At 38.6% G+C, this 15678-nt stretch overlaps 1 protein-coding gene and 1 pseudogene across 1 annotated transcript; both read right to left on the bottom strand.

The window, feature by feature from the left end:
* Nucleotides 1-10294: 10294 nt before the first annotated feature.
* Nucleotides 10295-11193, bottom strand: LOC131818757 (centrosomal protein of 19 kDa-like; annotated as a pseudogene).
* A 2607-nt stretch (nucleotides 11194-13800) lies between these two features.
* LOC131818350 (vomeronasal type-1 receptor 4-like) lies at nucleotides 13801-14894 on the bottom strand. The gene is made up of 2 exons (XM_059152739.1): nucleotides 14525-14894; nucleotides 13801-14351 (listed from the first exon to the last, which is right to left on the bottom strand). The coding sequence occupies exons 1-2, from the start codon at nucleotides 14892-14894 to the stop codon at nucleotides 13801-13803; spliced, it is 921 nt and encodes a 306-aa protein (XP_059008722.1).
* Between the last annotated feature and the right edge of the window lie 784 nt (nucleotides 14895-15678).

Genomic DNA, 15678 nt, shown 5'->3' on the forward strand with positions numbered 1-15678 from the left:
GGGTCCTGGGATCAAGCCCTGCATCAGACTCCCTGCTCAGTAGGGTGTCTGCTCCTTCCTCTCCCTCAGCCTACCACTCTGCCTACTTGCTCGCTCTCACTCTCTCTCTCTGTCAAATAAATAAAATCTTTTTAAAAAATCAGTGGCAGTGGGACGCCTGGGTGGCTCAGTTGGTTGGACGACTGCCTTCGGCTCGGGTCATGATCCTGGAGTCCCGGGATCGAGTCCCGCATCGGGCTCCCAGCTCCATGGGGAGTCTGCTTCGCTCTCTGACCTTCTCCTCGTTCATGCTCTCTCTCACTGTCTCTCTCTCAAATAAATAATAAATAAAATCTTTAAAAAAAAAAAAAATCAGTGGCAGTCAAATATCAAGTAACAAAATTGAAAGTTTCTACTATAAGCAGGAAACTATTAGGGGGAAAAGTTAATTTGCTACACACAGTTGCAATATAAAATACCTAAAGAAAAAATAATAAGCTAATAGAAATTCTATTAAGAGGGGCGCCTGGGTGGCTCAGTGGGTTAAAGCCTCTGCCTTGGGCTCAGGTCATGATCTCAGGGTCCTGGGATCGAGCCCCGCATTGGGCTCTCTGCTCAGCGGGGAGCCTGCTTCCTTCTCTCTCTGCCTTCCTCTCTGCCTGCTTGTGATCTCTCTCTGTCAAATAAATAAATAAAATTAAAAAAAAGAAATTCTATTAAGAAAATAAATATGTTTTTTATTTCATTTATTTGTTTCTTCATTTTTAGTGATGGTGATTTATCGAAGCATTCATGGGGAAATAAGGAGGACAAAGTCAGCTACGCAGGCAGCCTCTTGCAAGAACAGAAACTTGGAAATTGTTCACAGTCCAAAGCAGCTCTTAAGCCTGGCATATCTTGTCACCCCCTCAGCTGTGGGCATCTGTTGCTCCCTTCTCTAGTGCTTCCCAAAATGGTCACTCAACTTCTTGGCTGTATTTATACTCCTAGTACTACTGACTACCTTTTTTTCCCCCTGTTACCCTCTTTGCTTGCCTTTGGCCTTTGGGGGCCTCATATCATGAGCATGCAGAACCACAAAGCAGCAAAAAGCCATGAAGCATCAAGACAACAGTGGGCCAACAAGCATGAAGCAACAGGAGCCACAATGTAGCAGGATCCATGAGGAACAGAAACCATGAGGGAAAGTCCTGAATTTGAGATCCACAAAGCAGCAGAAGGCTTGAACAGATAAGATCCATGAGGCAGAAGAAGTGATCTGACTGTAAGAGCCACAAGGTAGCAAGGCAACAGGAATTGAAGAGGTGCAGGTACAAGGCAAGCAGAAACTACAACACAGAGAAGCCCTGGATTAACTGGAACTGAAGCCCCAGAAGCCAGGAAGCTGCAGAGAACAGGAAGTTCAGAAAATATATTGCTTTTGAAAGAAACTTTTTAAAAGACTTAGATTAATGAAAGAATTGCCCTGAACCTGCATGTAAACACTCAAATTTAGAGCCATTCAATTCTTTCTAAAACTACACCCAAAACAATATTCCAAAGTATAGTTTTCTCATAGATTTGCTAGAATGTTATATTTCAAATGGAAGAAAAAAAGAAAAAAGACAAACCACAACAATTTTGAGAACTACATGATAGGGGGAGAATTTGCTTATTGGCCTTTAAAAAATATTTCTTGTTATGGAAAAATATAATGAACACTCATGTACATACCACCAGCACCAATAATTATGTTTATAAGCAATTTGGTTTTACCTCTACCCCCACCCACTTCTCCCAACCCCTTATTGTTTTGAAGAAAATCCAACACATTTCACTCATACATATTTCAGTGTCTCTTAAAGTTAAGGATTCTTTTTAAAAAATAAAGTTCATCACTATATTCTCACACATACATAATTAACAGTAAATTATTAATATCAAATAGTCAGTCCTCCCTTTCTCAGTCCAAAATCCATTAGTTGGATCTGGTAGAAAAGGGTGAAAGGGACAGGGCTGATGATGACCCAGCTCAATGCAGGATCAGTGCCCATGTAAAGACGACATCTGAGTAGGAAGAAGAGGAGAAGGAATCCCAGGTTGGTGACTGAATGGATAAGGCCACTGTTGCTATAGGAGGTCGAAGCAGCATAGGTCAAAAGGTCAGTCACTTAGAGGAGAACTTTCCAAATAAACAAACATATTGGAGATAGTGGGAGCCAGATTTTTCAAGGAATGAGAAGGGAGTTCCAAATATGAAAAAGAGGAAAGCTAGAACAAACCTTATAATGTATTGGAATTGGAGATTTTGGTATGAACGCATGGTTTCTACCATGGATATATGGGTACATGTATATATATACATATATTACCTCTTGAACTAGTGCTACCCACCCCCACTTAGAGTAATGAGCTTGAGCACCCAGTTAGTTTCTCAATATCATTCTCTACTCATAGAGAAATGGCTATCTCTAGAACTTGACCATGAAAAGCACAAGATGAGCTTAGAACATCTTGTGTCAGTAAAGAAGGTGGTGTTCAAGAAGTATAGGGTATATTCCAAGAGAATCCAGCTTGAAGGGACCCTCACTAATCTCACCTGGGACCATTTGTAATAATGATAATAATGGATTATGGTACACTGAGCAAAATAAGAACCCATGAGCCTATGTTACTATAGATAAATGTAATTTATTTATATTATATCATTATATTATACCAATTTTAACACTTTTCTATACAGCAGAATTCAAACTAATAAATGTAGAAAGGAAGAGAAACTTCAAAAAAATCACAATTTGACAATCACTGTGGTAGTAATTTTTTAGGCAGGAATCATCAATGGATCACCAATATGAAACAGAAGAATGGCTCAGCAACCTGAAGTGGAAACAGGAACCAATCAAGGTGAACATGAGAGAAAAAAAATAATAATTACAAGTCCCCATAAGGGACTCAACCAACATCAAGCACAGTAACATTCACATTATAGGGATCTCAGAAGGAGAAGAGAGAAAAAGGGCCAGAAAATTTATTTGAAGAAATAGCAGCTGAAGGGACGCCTGGGTGGCTCAGTTGGTTGGGCAGCTGCCTTCAGCCCAGGTCATGATCCCAGTGTCCTGAGATCGAGTCCCACATCGGGCTCCTTGCTTGGCAGGGAGCCTGCTTCTCCCTCTGCCTCTACCTGTCACTCTGTCTGCCTGTGCTCGCTCTCGCTCCTCTCTCTCTGACAAATAAATTTAAAAAATATATATTAAAAAAAAATAGCAGCTGAAGACTTCCCAAATCTGGGAAAGGAAACAGAAATCCAGACCCAGGAGGCACAAAAGGCCAATAAAATCAACCCAAGGAGGCTCACACCAAGATACACAGTAATTAAAATTGAAAAAAAAAAAAAGTGATGGAGAATTTTTAAGGCAGCAAGAGAAAAGAAAACACTTACATACAAGGGAAACCCCAGAAGGTGATCTGTTGATTTTTCAACAGAAACTTTGCAGGCTAGAAGGGAGTGGTGTGATATAATTTAAGTACTGAAAGAAAATATACCTTCAGCCAAAGATATTCTATCCAATAAGACTATCATTCAGAATAGAAGCAGAGGTAAAGAGTTTCCCAGACAAACGTTAAACGAATTCATGATCACTAAACCAGCCCTACAGGAAATGTTAAAAGGGATTCTTTGAGTGGAAAGGAAAGACCATAAGCAGGAGTAAGAAAAGTAGGAAGCACAAAAAAAGTAAAATTAAGTATATCTATAGATATCAGTCAAGGGATTCACAAAATAAAAGAATGTAAAATATGACACCATATACCTAAAATAGGGGAGGGCATAGAGTAAAGAATGGGTTCAAACTTAAGCAACATCAACTTAATATAGACTGCTATATGCATAAGATGTTATATGTAAACCCAATGGTACCCACAAATCAAAAACTGGTAATAGATACATAAAAATAAAGAGAAAGGAATCCAAGTATATCACTAAGGAAAGCCAGCAAACCATGAGAAAAGAGAGCAAGAGAAGAAAGGAACAGATAACTACAAAAACAACCATAAAACAAGTAACAAACAGGGAATAAGAATATACCTATCAATAATTACTTCAACTGTAAAGGGACCGAACACTCTCATAAAAAAAATAGGATGAGGGAATGGATTAAAAAATAAAGTGGATATTGTTTATTTGAAATAACTTAAAGACAGACATTATCTTGAGATCTTTGGTCTTTATGATGTGTAGTTTGCATACTGAGAATCTGGTTTTGTGGACAGACATATTCTTCCACTACAATTTGTAGACTTAGATGCCAGCATTGAACACATCATAGTGGCTCTATCACCTCATGTGTGTCAGTACTAAGCATTTAACCTCTTTCATTTGATGCCTGTCCTCTTAATGATAACTGTAAAATTATGTTCTTGTGAGGTGTCATTTCCCATTATATTCTTTTATTGGATGGTAATTATTACATAGAATGTCATATTTTTGTGTTGTAGAATCTATTTATTTTTCTTTTACTTAATAAAATATTTTCTCTGTCTCCATACCAAAAAAAAAAAAAAAAAAAAAAAAAGCAGGACCCATTTATATGCTGCCTATAAAAGACTCATTTCAGACCTAAAGACATGATGTGGATTGAACTGAAAAGAAGGCAAAGCATTTATTTACCATGCAAATAGAAGAGAAAATTGGGGTAGCAATATTTAGGTTGGACAAAATAGACTTTTTTGGCCCCACTCTCCTGGACAAAATTATTTTAATCTAAAGATGAGAGGTGCCTGCATGGTTCAGTCAGGTAAGTGTCTGACTTTGGCTCAGGTCATGATCTCAGGGTCCTGGGATGGAGCCCCACATCAGGCTACCTGCTCAGCAGGGAGCCTACTTCTTCCTCTCCCTCTGCTGCTCCCCCTGCTTGTATTCTCTGTCTCATAAATAAGTAAAATCTTAAAAGAAAAAAAACTATAACATGAGACAAAGGATACTACATAATCATAAAAGGATCAATCCAACAAGAAGATATAACAATTGTAAATATCCATGTGCTCAACATGGGAGCACCAAAATACTTAAAGCAGCTAATAGCAAATATAAAGGGAATAACTGGTAGTAATATAATAATAGGAGACTTTAACACCCCACTTATATCAAAGGATAGATCATCCAAACAGAAAATCCAAAAGGAAATGGTGGCTTTGAATGATACATGGTAACAGATATCTTCTTACATTTCAGGCTGTTTCATGTGTGTTCAGAGTGGTCTGGTAGATACCCAGCTCAATTCAGGGATCCGGTTAAAATAGGGTCCCCTACTCCTCAACCATCTTGGACCCTTCCCAGAAAGATTTTTCATGCTTATGGATGGGAAGAACAAATATTGCTAAAATGTCTATACTACCCAAATAATCCTAGAACAAATAATCCTAAAATTTGTATGAAACCACAAAATACTCTGAATAGCCAAAGCAGTCTTGAGAAAGAAGAACAAAATTGGAAGTGTCACAATCCCAGATATCAAGATGTACTAAAAACCTGTAGTAATGGGGGCGCCTGGGTGGCACAGTGGGTTAAAGCCTCTGCCTTCTGCTCAGGTCATGATCCCAGGGTCCTGGGATCGAGCTCCACGTCGGGCTCTCTGCTCATCAGGGAACCTGCTTCCTCCTCTTTCTCTGCCTGCCTCTCTGCCTACTTGTGATCTCTGTCAAATAAATAAATAAAAATTTAAAAAAAAAACCTGTAGTAATGAAAATACTGTGGTACTGGCACAAAAAGAGACACATAAATTAAAGGAACAGAATAGAGAACCTCATACTAAACCCATGATTATGTGGTCAATTAATCTTTGACAAAGAAAGCAAGAATATGCAATAGGAAAAAAACACATCTCTTCAACAAATGGTCTTGGGAAAACCAGACAGCTACATAGAAAAGAATGAAACTGGACCACTTTCTTACACCATACACAAAGATAAATTAAAAATGGATTAAATACTAACTGTGAGACCTGAAATTATTAAAATCCTAGAAGAGAGCACAGTCTGATATCAGTCATAGAAACATTTTTCTAGATATGTTGCTTGAGTCAATGGACACAAAAGCAAAAATAAATTATTGGGACTACATCAAAATGAAAGGTTTCTGCACAGCAAAGGAAACCATCAACACAACTAAGATACAACTTACTGAATGGGAGAAGATATTTGCAAATGATATATCCAATAAAGGGTTACTATCCAAAATATATAAGGAATTTATACAACTCACCAACAAAAGACCAAATAATCCAATTTAAAAATGGGCAGAAGACACGAACAGACATTTCTCCAAAGAAAATATACAAATTGTATATTTGTATATACAATTTGTATATTTGTATATACAAATTGTATATTTGTATATACACCAAAAAAGAGAGCTATAGACCAATATCCTTGATGAACACAGATGCGAAAATACTCAACAAAATACTAGCCAATAGGATTCAACAGTACATTAAAAAGATTATTCACCACGACCAAGTGGGATTTATTCCAGGGCTGCAAGGTTGGTTCAACATCCGCAAATCAGTCAATGTGATACAACACATCAATAAAAGTAAGAACAAGAACCATATGATACTCTCAATAGATGCTAAAAAAGCATTTGACAAAGTACAATATCCCTTCCTGATCAAAACTCTTCAAAGTGTAGGGATAGAGGGCACATACCTCAATATCATCAAAGCCATCTATGAAAAACCCACCGCAAATATCATTCTCAATGGAGAAAAACTGAAAGCTTTTCCGCTAAGGTCAGGAACACGGCAGGGATGTCCATTATCACCACTGCTATTCAACATCGTACTAGAGGTCCTAGCCTCAGCAATCAGACAACAAAAGGAAATAAAGGCATCCAAATCGGCAAAGAAGAAGTCAAATTATCACTCTTCGCTGATGATATGATACTATATGTGGAAAACCCAAAAGACTCCACTCCAAAACTGCTAGAACTTATACAGGAATTCAGTAAAGTGTCAGGATATAAAATGAATGCACAGAAATCAGTTGCATTTCTCTACACCAACAGCAAGACAGAAGAAAGGGAAATTAAGGAGTCAATCCCATTTACAATTGCACCCAAAACCATAAGATACCTAGGAATAAACCTAACCAAAGAGACACAGAATCTATACTCAGAAAACTATAAAGTACTCATGAAAGAAATTGAGGAAGACACAAAGAAATGGAAAAATGTTCCATGCTCCTGGATTGGAAGAATAAATATTGTGAAAATGTCTATGCTACCTAAAGCAATCTACACATTTAATGCAATTCCTATCAAAATACCATCCATCTTTTTCAAAGAAATGGAACAAATAATTCTAAAATTTATATGGAACCAGAAAAGACCTCGAATAGCTAAAGGGATATTGAAAAAGAAAGCCAACGTTGGTGGCATCACAATCCCGGACTTCAAGCTCTATTACAAAGCTGTCATCATCAAGACAGCATGGTACTGGCACAAAAACAGACCCATAGATCAATGGAACAGAATAGAGAGCCCAGAAATAGACTCTCAACTCTATGGTCAACTAATCTTCGACAAAGCAGGAAAGAATGTCCAATGGAAAAAAGACAGCCTCTTCAATAAATGGTGCTGGGAAAATTGGACAGCCACATGCAGAAAAATGAAATTGGACCATTTCCTTACACCACATACGAAAATAGACTCAAAATGGATGAAGGACCTCAATGTGCGAAAGGAATCCATCAAAATCCTTGAGGAGAACACAGGCAGCAACCTCTTCGACCTCAGCCGCAGCAACATCTTCCTAGGAAGAACGCCAAAGGCAAGGGAAGCAAGGGCAAAAATGAACTATTGGGATCTCATCAAGATCAAAAGCTTTTGCACAGCAAAGGAAACAGTTAACAAAATCAAAAGACAACTGACAGAATGGGAGAAGATATTTGCAAACGACATATCAGATAAAGGACTAGTGTCCAGAATCTATAAAGAGCTTAGCAAACTCAACACCCAAAGAACAAATAATCCAATCAAGAAATGGGCAGAGGACATGAACAGACATTTCTGCAAAGAAGACATCCAGATGGCCAACAGACACATGAAAAAGTGCTCCATATCACTCGGCATCAGGGAAATACAAATCAAAACCACAATGCGATATCACCTCACACCAGTCAGAATGGCTAAAATCAACAAGTCAGGAAATGACAGATGCTGGCGAGGATGCGGAGAAAGGGGAACCCTCCTACACTGTTGGTGGGAATGCAAGCTGGTGCAACCTCTCTGGAAAACAGCATGGAGGTTCCTCAAAATGTTGAAAATAGAACTGCCCTATGACCCAGCAATTGCACTATTGGGTATTTACCCTAAAGATGCAAACGTAGTGATCCAAAGGGGCACGTGTACTCGAATGTTTATAGCAGCAATGTCCACAATAGCCAAACTATGGAAAGAACCTAGATGTCCATCAACAGATGAATGGATCAAGAAGATGTGGTATATATACACAATGGAATACTATGCAGCCATCAAAAGAAATGAAATCTTGCCATTTGCGACAACATGGATGGAACTAGAGCGTATCATGCTTAGCGAAATAAGTCAGGCGGAGAAAGACAACTATCATATGATCTCCCTGATATGAGGAAGTGGTGTTGCAACATGGGGGCTTAAGTGGGTACGAGAAGAATAAACGAAGGAAGATGGGATTGGGAGGGAGACAAACCATAAGTGACTCTTAATCTCACAAAACAAACTGAGGGTTGCTGGGGGGAGGGGGTTTGGGAGAAGGGGGTGGTATTATGGACATTGGGGAGGGTATGTGCTTTGGTGAGTGCTGTGAAGTGTGTAAACCTGGTGATTCACAGACCTGTACCACTGGGGATAAAAATACATGTTTATAAAAAATAAAAAATTATATTAAAAAAAAATAACAACAACAACAAAAAAAAAAGAAAGAAAATATACAAATTGTTAAACAGACACATGAAAAGATATTCAACATCACTCATCAACAGGGCAATGCAAATCAAACCACAATATCACCTCACATCTGTCCGAATGTCTAAAATAAAAAAATATGAGAAACAACAAGTGTTGGTGAAGATGTAGAGAAAAAGGAACACTTGTACACTCTTGGTGGGAATGCAGACTGGTGAAACCACCATGGAAAACAGTATGGAGTTTCCTCAAAAAATTAAAAATACAATTGCCATATCATTCAGTAATTCCACTACTGGGTATTTACCCAAAGAACATGAAAGCACTAATTCAAAAAGATATATGCACCACTATGTTAATTAGAGCAATAGCCAATTATGGAAACAGTGTAAGTGGTCATCAATAAATGAATGGATAAAGAAGAGGTTATGTCTATATATATAATGGAATGTTTCCCAGCCACAAAAAATGAAATCTTGCCATTTGCAATGACATGGTTGGATCTGAAGGGTATAAGGCTAAGTGAAATAAGTCAGTCAGAGGAAGACAAATACCATATGATTTCAGTCACATGTGGAATTAAAGAAACAAAACAAATAAAGAAAAAAAAAGACAAACCAAAAAACAGAAAACAAACTGTTGGTTACCAGAGGAGAGGTAGGTGGGGAGATTGGTGAAATAGGTGAAGGGATTGGGAATACCCTTACCATGATGGGCCCTGAGTTGTATAGAATTGTTGAATCACTGTATTGTACACATGAAACTAATAATGTAACACTGTATGTTAACTATACTGGAATTTAAAAAAATAATCTATAGAGATACATATCTAAATTTTCACTTTCAGAATTGATATGGTGAATTATATTAACATACTTTGTAACATTCATACTTTAGTTCCTAGATTAAGCTTTTCTTGATTATTTTAATGGATACAGTAAATCGAACCTCAGAATCAATACACTTTCTTTTAAAAAATATTTTATTTATTTATTTGTCAGAGGGAGAGAGAGAAAGGGAGCAAAAGCAGGGGGAATGGCAGGCAGGGAGAGAAGCAGGTTCCCCACTGAGCAAGAAGCCTTATGTGGGACTTGACACCAAGACCTTGGGATCATGACTTGAGCCAAAGACAGACGCCTAATAGACTGAGCCACCCAGGCATCCCTAGATTGTAAACTCCTTACAGGCAGATTCCTGTACTCAGTTTTCCCTGACTTCCTCATGCATCTACATACTAGATACTCCTCATGTCCTCGTTTTGAAAAGTAACAAGGTCAATCCAAACATGACCCAACAGGTACATTTAGTGTTCCTTACAGATTTTTCTAGAATCGTATTTATACATTATTTGTATAGATTTTCTGCTAGCATAATAAATTTTTTGAGTTGTTTATATCAAAATTCATCAGTTGTCTCTGTGCCCAAGCCACAAGACTGCAGTTGTTCATCCGCAGGAACTCAGCTTCAACATCATAAACAAAATTTGGATCATTATTCTGATTTTTCTCAAAAAGTTCATTACGCTCTTTCTTTTGGCATGTTCTTTGTCATCTAGTTTGTTCAAGTCTTCCACAAGATCAATGGTTGTGTCTTGTTGAAGTTGTTCCACTGTTTTTGCCAGAATTTGCCCCCACAAGTAACCTTGTTAAAAAAAAAAAAAAAAAAGGGCGGGGGCGCCTGGGTGGCTCAGCAGGTTAAAGCCGCTGCCTTCAGCTCAGGTCATGATTCCAGGGTCCTGGGATCGAGCCCCACATCGGGCTCTCTGTTAGGAGGGGAGCCTGCCTCCCCCTCTCTCTCTGCCTCTCTCTCTGCATACTTGTGATCTCTGTCAAATAAATAAATAAAATCTTAAAAGAAAAAAAAAGAATAACTTCTCTAGCTGTCTCAGGGATACTTGTTCCAGGTCATTCTTGTGTTCTGGATATTTTTTTTTAAAGATTTTATTTATTATTTATTTGACAGAGAGAGAAATCACAAGTAGGCAGAGAGGCAGAGAGAGAGAGAGAAGCAGGCTCCCGCTGAGCAAAGAGCCCGATGCGGGGCTCGATCCCAGGACACTGAGATCATGACCTGAGCCGAAGGCAGCGGCTTAATCCACTGAGCCACCCAGGCGCCCCGTGTTCTGGATATTCTTTAATTGTTCAGCAGCTCTGCTGAAATCTGAAAACTTTGAAAAGTTTCAGACTGGCATGATGCATTGGTGACTTGTCCCCTATTTCATTCTCAAAGATGAAGATAACAGCTGGAGGCTGAAACCTAATTCCACATTTCTTGGCAGTGCATATCATTTCCACATACACATTCACATTCCTTTGGGTAAATCAGAGGAAGTCTGATGAAAATGTGTTAGTCACGCAATGACTTTCTGCTGGATGTGGAGGTGGAGACAGGGAGCTCCCTGATCCAGCTCACAGGACTGAGCCTAGGGTTCAGGCATTACTAATATATCTCAATTATATTTGCCAGTGTATCATTTAGAGATGCATTTGACAGAATAGCAAGTAAACCCTCCGCACTAGCTTAAATACATATATTTTGGTCAAATAAATGATCAGTGTTTACCTATTATGACTTAATTGCTCAACATGGGAGGTTTCATGTTACATTTCTATTCTCATACCAATTTTAATTTCCCCAAATTAGAATTAATGTATTTTACTATGCTTGATTTCTCTGTGTACAAACATTTATTCATTCCCAAGTTTTCAATAGAACACATCAGGAATTCTTTTTTTTTTTTTTTTTTTTTTTTAGATTTTATTTATTTGTTTGACAGATAGAGATCACAAGGAGGCAGAGAGGCAGGCAGAGAGAGAGGAGGAAGCAGGCTCCCTGCTGAGCAGAGAGCCCGATGCGGGGCTCCATCCCAGGACCCTGGGACCATGACCTGAGCCGAAGGCAGAGGCCTTAACCCACTGAGCCACCCAGGCGCCCCCACATCAGGAATTCTATCAATATAATCTTCTTCTTCAATACAAGCCTCTGCCACGAGTTTGACTGTGTTATTTCTAGGCTGGCTGGATAGTGGTTAACCTAGGTTGCCTTTCTCTGTCATTGAACAGATCTCATTAGCATTTCGGGTGGGTTGAATCTCCAGTTCGCAGGGGTCCATATTGTCTTCTTTTTCACTTACTTACTTTACAGAATTTGGCCTTCAGTAATTCCTGGAAAAGCATTAACAGAACATTTTGAGAACTTGCCTTCCTTGAAAATATCTCTATTCTAAATCATCCCTGAGTTTTGTTTGACACGTATCCAATTTTAGTTTAGAAATCATTATTTCAGAAGTTTGGCAGCATTGCTCCATTGCCTTCCAGTTTTCAGTGTTGTTCTCTTTTCTTTAGAAATCTGAGCCATTTTTATTTTTCTCCCTTTGAATATGACCTGTTGTTTGCTTTCCAGAATCTTTAGGAATCTGTTTTTCTCTCCAATATTTTTTTCTCTTTCCAAGTTTTTATTTAGATTCTAGTTAACATACAGGGTAATGTTAGTTTCAGGTGTAGAATTTAGTCATTTATCACTTATATACAACAGCCGGTGCTTATCACAAGTGCCTTCCTTAATACCCATCAACCTGTTTAACCCATTCCCCTGCCTACCTCCCCTCCAAACAAACTATCAGATTGCTCTCTATAGTTGAGAGTCTGTTTCGTGCTTCGCCTCTTTCTTTCCCCCTACCATGTTCATTTGTTTCGTTTCTTAAATTCCACATATGAGTGAAATATATAATGGAATATTACTCAGCCATAAAAAAGAATGAAATCTTGCCATTTGCAATGACATGGATGGAGTTAGAGAGTATTATTCTTTCCAATATTTAAAATTTATATATTGGCATATTTTAGTTCAATTACATTAAACAAATGAGCCTTTTAGTCTGCAAATGGGTGTGACAAACTATCTTGTATTAACTTTTTTGATATTATTCTCCTCTCCATGTTTATACTTCTTTCTCCTAGGGATATCTGTTATTCAGATATTCACCATCAGAAAAGTTTTGCTATTTTTCTGGTGTTTCTAAGTTCTTTTCCCTTCTTTCAATTTCCTAGAGGTTGCTCTGTATTACCTTCCATCCACTCTGCTGAGTACTTTATCTCTTCTGTCATGGTCCTAATTCCCAAAAGATCCTTTTAGTCATCTATCATTCATTTTAATAGCGTCCTACCCTTGCCTATGCATGCAATACAAATTGTAGAACTTTATTCTACTTCCTTAATATGCTTTGTTTTTTCCATATTACTATCCCTCCCTTGTTCCCATCTGTTTGCCTTTGTGTTTTTCTTTCAAGATTGAATGGTTCTTCAGGTGCCTACTGGTCTTTGCCTGATCCATATTAAAGGATGAGGCCTTCATTTATTTAATTGATTATTTCATTTACTTTTTTCAGAGAAGGAGAGAGAGAGGAAGAGGATGAGAGGAAAACCCCGCGCAGGCTCCACACTCCGTGCAGAGCCAAATGCCAGCCAGGCTCAACATGGGGCTCAACCTCATAACAGATCGTGACCTGAGCTAAATCCAAGAGTTGGACACTTAACTGACTGAGCCACCCAGGTGCCCCAAAGGATGAGGCCTTTAAAAATCATGCATGATAGGGCGTGAAGATTACCAGGTGGGCCTTCCAATTAGGATTATTATGTAAGCCTTGCCATATCATTAGGGTAACCCCAACTGTTAATATGATTAAAAATTCCTTTTTCTTGGATTATGCAGTTTCTGCAGAGAAGAAAATGTATTTTGTTGCATTGGGAGGAAATATTCAATGAGAAAATTGATGCACTTAGAAAATTAAATCACGGGACTGAGATCTCACATTGGAAAACAACCAGGATAAATTTTAAATGAGTCTACAGTTAGACCCACAGCTGTTGAATATTTTGTACTTAAAAACCTGTTGAATGAGACTATTTGGAGATTTTTGTCTTAAAACTGACAAAGTAGATTCTTAAGGTTTGAATGTCATGGCTGATGAAGAGATAGGGGCTGAAAGCTGGAAAACAAACAGCCAGGAATGCACTTATGTTCGCCAGTTGCAGGCTTTGGGTGACAAAGCAAGTCCTACAGAGTGATAAGATGGAGGATAGAAAATAAAAGGAAACAAAGGAGCTCACCGGAAGCAGGACAGTGTGAGTGGCAGTGGTCTCTGAGGAAGCTCTGAGAGAGAGATAGGCATGGTGACGGTATTTGATTCTTTGCCTATGTCTTTGCAGGAAGAGCACTATGAAGCCACTGGCCCAACCCATTGGTCCCAAACACAAAATATCTAGGAAGGTAAAGAGGAATGCATACAGTGAGCTTATGGATGAATCGGATTTTTCTGTAGCACACAGTCCAAACTGCATTTTTGTGATGTTTATAGTAGTCCTTGAGTGAGTCACTTTCACTGGCACGATAATATTTATCAGGAGATGAAGATTCCAACAGAGGCAACAGGAGGGCTGAACAAATCTAGGAGCTTTTTTTTTTTTTTTTGAAGATTTTATTTATTTATTTCACAGGCAGGCGGGGGGGGGGGGGGAAGCAGGCTCCCCGCCGAGCAGAGAGCCCGATGCAGGACTCGATTCCAGGACCCCGGGATCATGACCTGAGCTGGAGGCAGCGGCTTAACCCACTGAGCCACTCAGGCACCCCTAGGAGCTTTTGGTTTGAGTTCTGCCCACCCGGAATTATTAGGACTAATAGTGATAGCCTGGAAGCCACTTAAAAGGCAGGTGGTGCATAGAGAAACCCCTTGGGCCACCCTCTGAATATAAAAGGTAATCTTGCACATAGGTTCTCCCAGGGAATAGTCTAAATAAAAAGCTGCCAGTGCCTGAGGGATTCCCCTAGAGAAAAGGACTAGAAAGTTGGCTGAGGCCAACTGGTTGGTGATTAGATCTGTGGGTCTCCAAGTATGTTTACTGAACGAAGTCAATATATAAAAAGAAAGGAATAAGACATTCCCAACTATAGTCTGGAAGAGGAGGAGAATCCCCATTACCAACTCATAAGAAGCCATCATGTCAATGCCCAGGAGTTTCAAAGCTATATAATCTAGAGAGAAAGAATATATATATTACTTTCCTAAGCCCGACAAATTCAATATTAACAAATTTCACCTTTACTCGTATTTGCAAAATCCTATATTATTGGATATACAAATACTGATTCAAACTACTCTGAAAGAGTGAACTGGTTCTCTTCCAAGTATACATGATTTCTAGCATTTTATTTAGGGTATGTGGATGCATATTTATGAATGACATTTTTCTAAACATAGGCTATACAATTGCAGAAATTGGTCCCAATAATTCACTTCCTTTTGCCACTCTATAGTTTAAATGGGATTTTTTGTTTGTTTTTTTTTTTTTTTTTTTTTTTTTTAAAGATTTTATTTATTTATTTGACAGACAGAGACCAAAAGTAGGCAGAGAGGCAGGCAGAGAGAGGAAGGGAGGCAGGCTCCCTGCTGAGCAGAGAGCCTGATGCGGGGCTCAATCACAGGACCCTGGTATCAGGGCCTGAGCCAAAGGCAGAGGCTTTAACCCACTGAGCCACCAAGGCGCCCCTATAGTTTAAATGTTTTAAAGGGAGGTGGACAGTGGATGGCATAGCTGGGTGATAGGCATTAAGGAGGGCATGTGATGTGATGAGCCCTGGGTGTTATATGCAACTAATGAATCAACACCACGTCAAAAACTAATGATGTACTATACATTGGTTATTGGATTTAAAAATAAATAAATAAATTGTTCTCTACGGACTCATCTAAAATAATTAATAAATAAATATTTTAGATTATT

This window comes from Mustela lutreola, chromosome 16 (genome assembly GCF_030435805.1).
Source record: "Mustela lutreola isolate mMusLut2 chromosome 16, mMusLut2.pri, whole genome shotgun sequence".
Lineage (NCBI taxonomy): Eukaryota > Metazoa > Chordata > Mammalia > Carnivora > Mustelidae > Mustela > Mustela lutreola.

Coding starts and splice junctions, on each gene's coding strand:
- LOC131818350 (XM_059152739.1), bottom strand. CDS start 14,894: ATGGCTTCTTATGAGTTGGTAATGGGGATTCTCCTCCTCTTCCAGACT. Junction 14,352..14,524: donor CAAACCAAAAGCTCCTAGGG/GTGCCTGAGTGG, acceptor AAAAAAAAAAAG/CTCCTAGATTTGTTCAGCCC.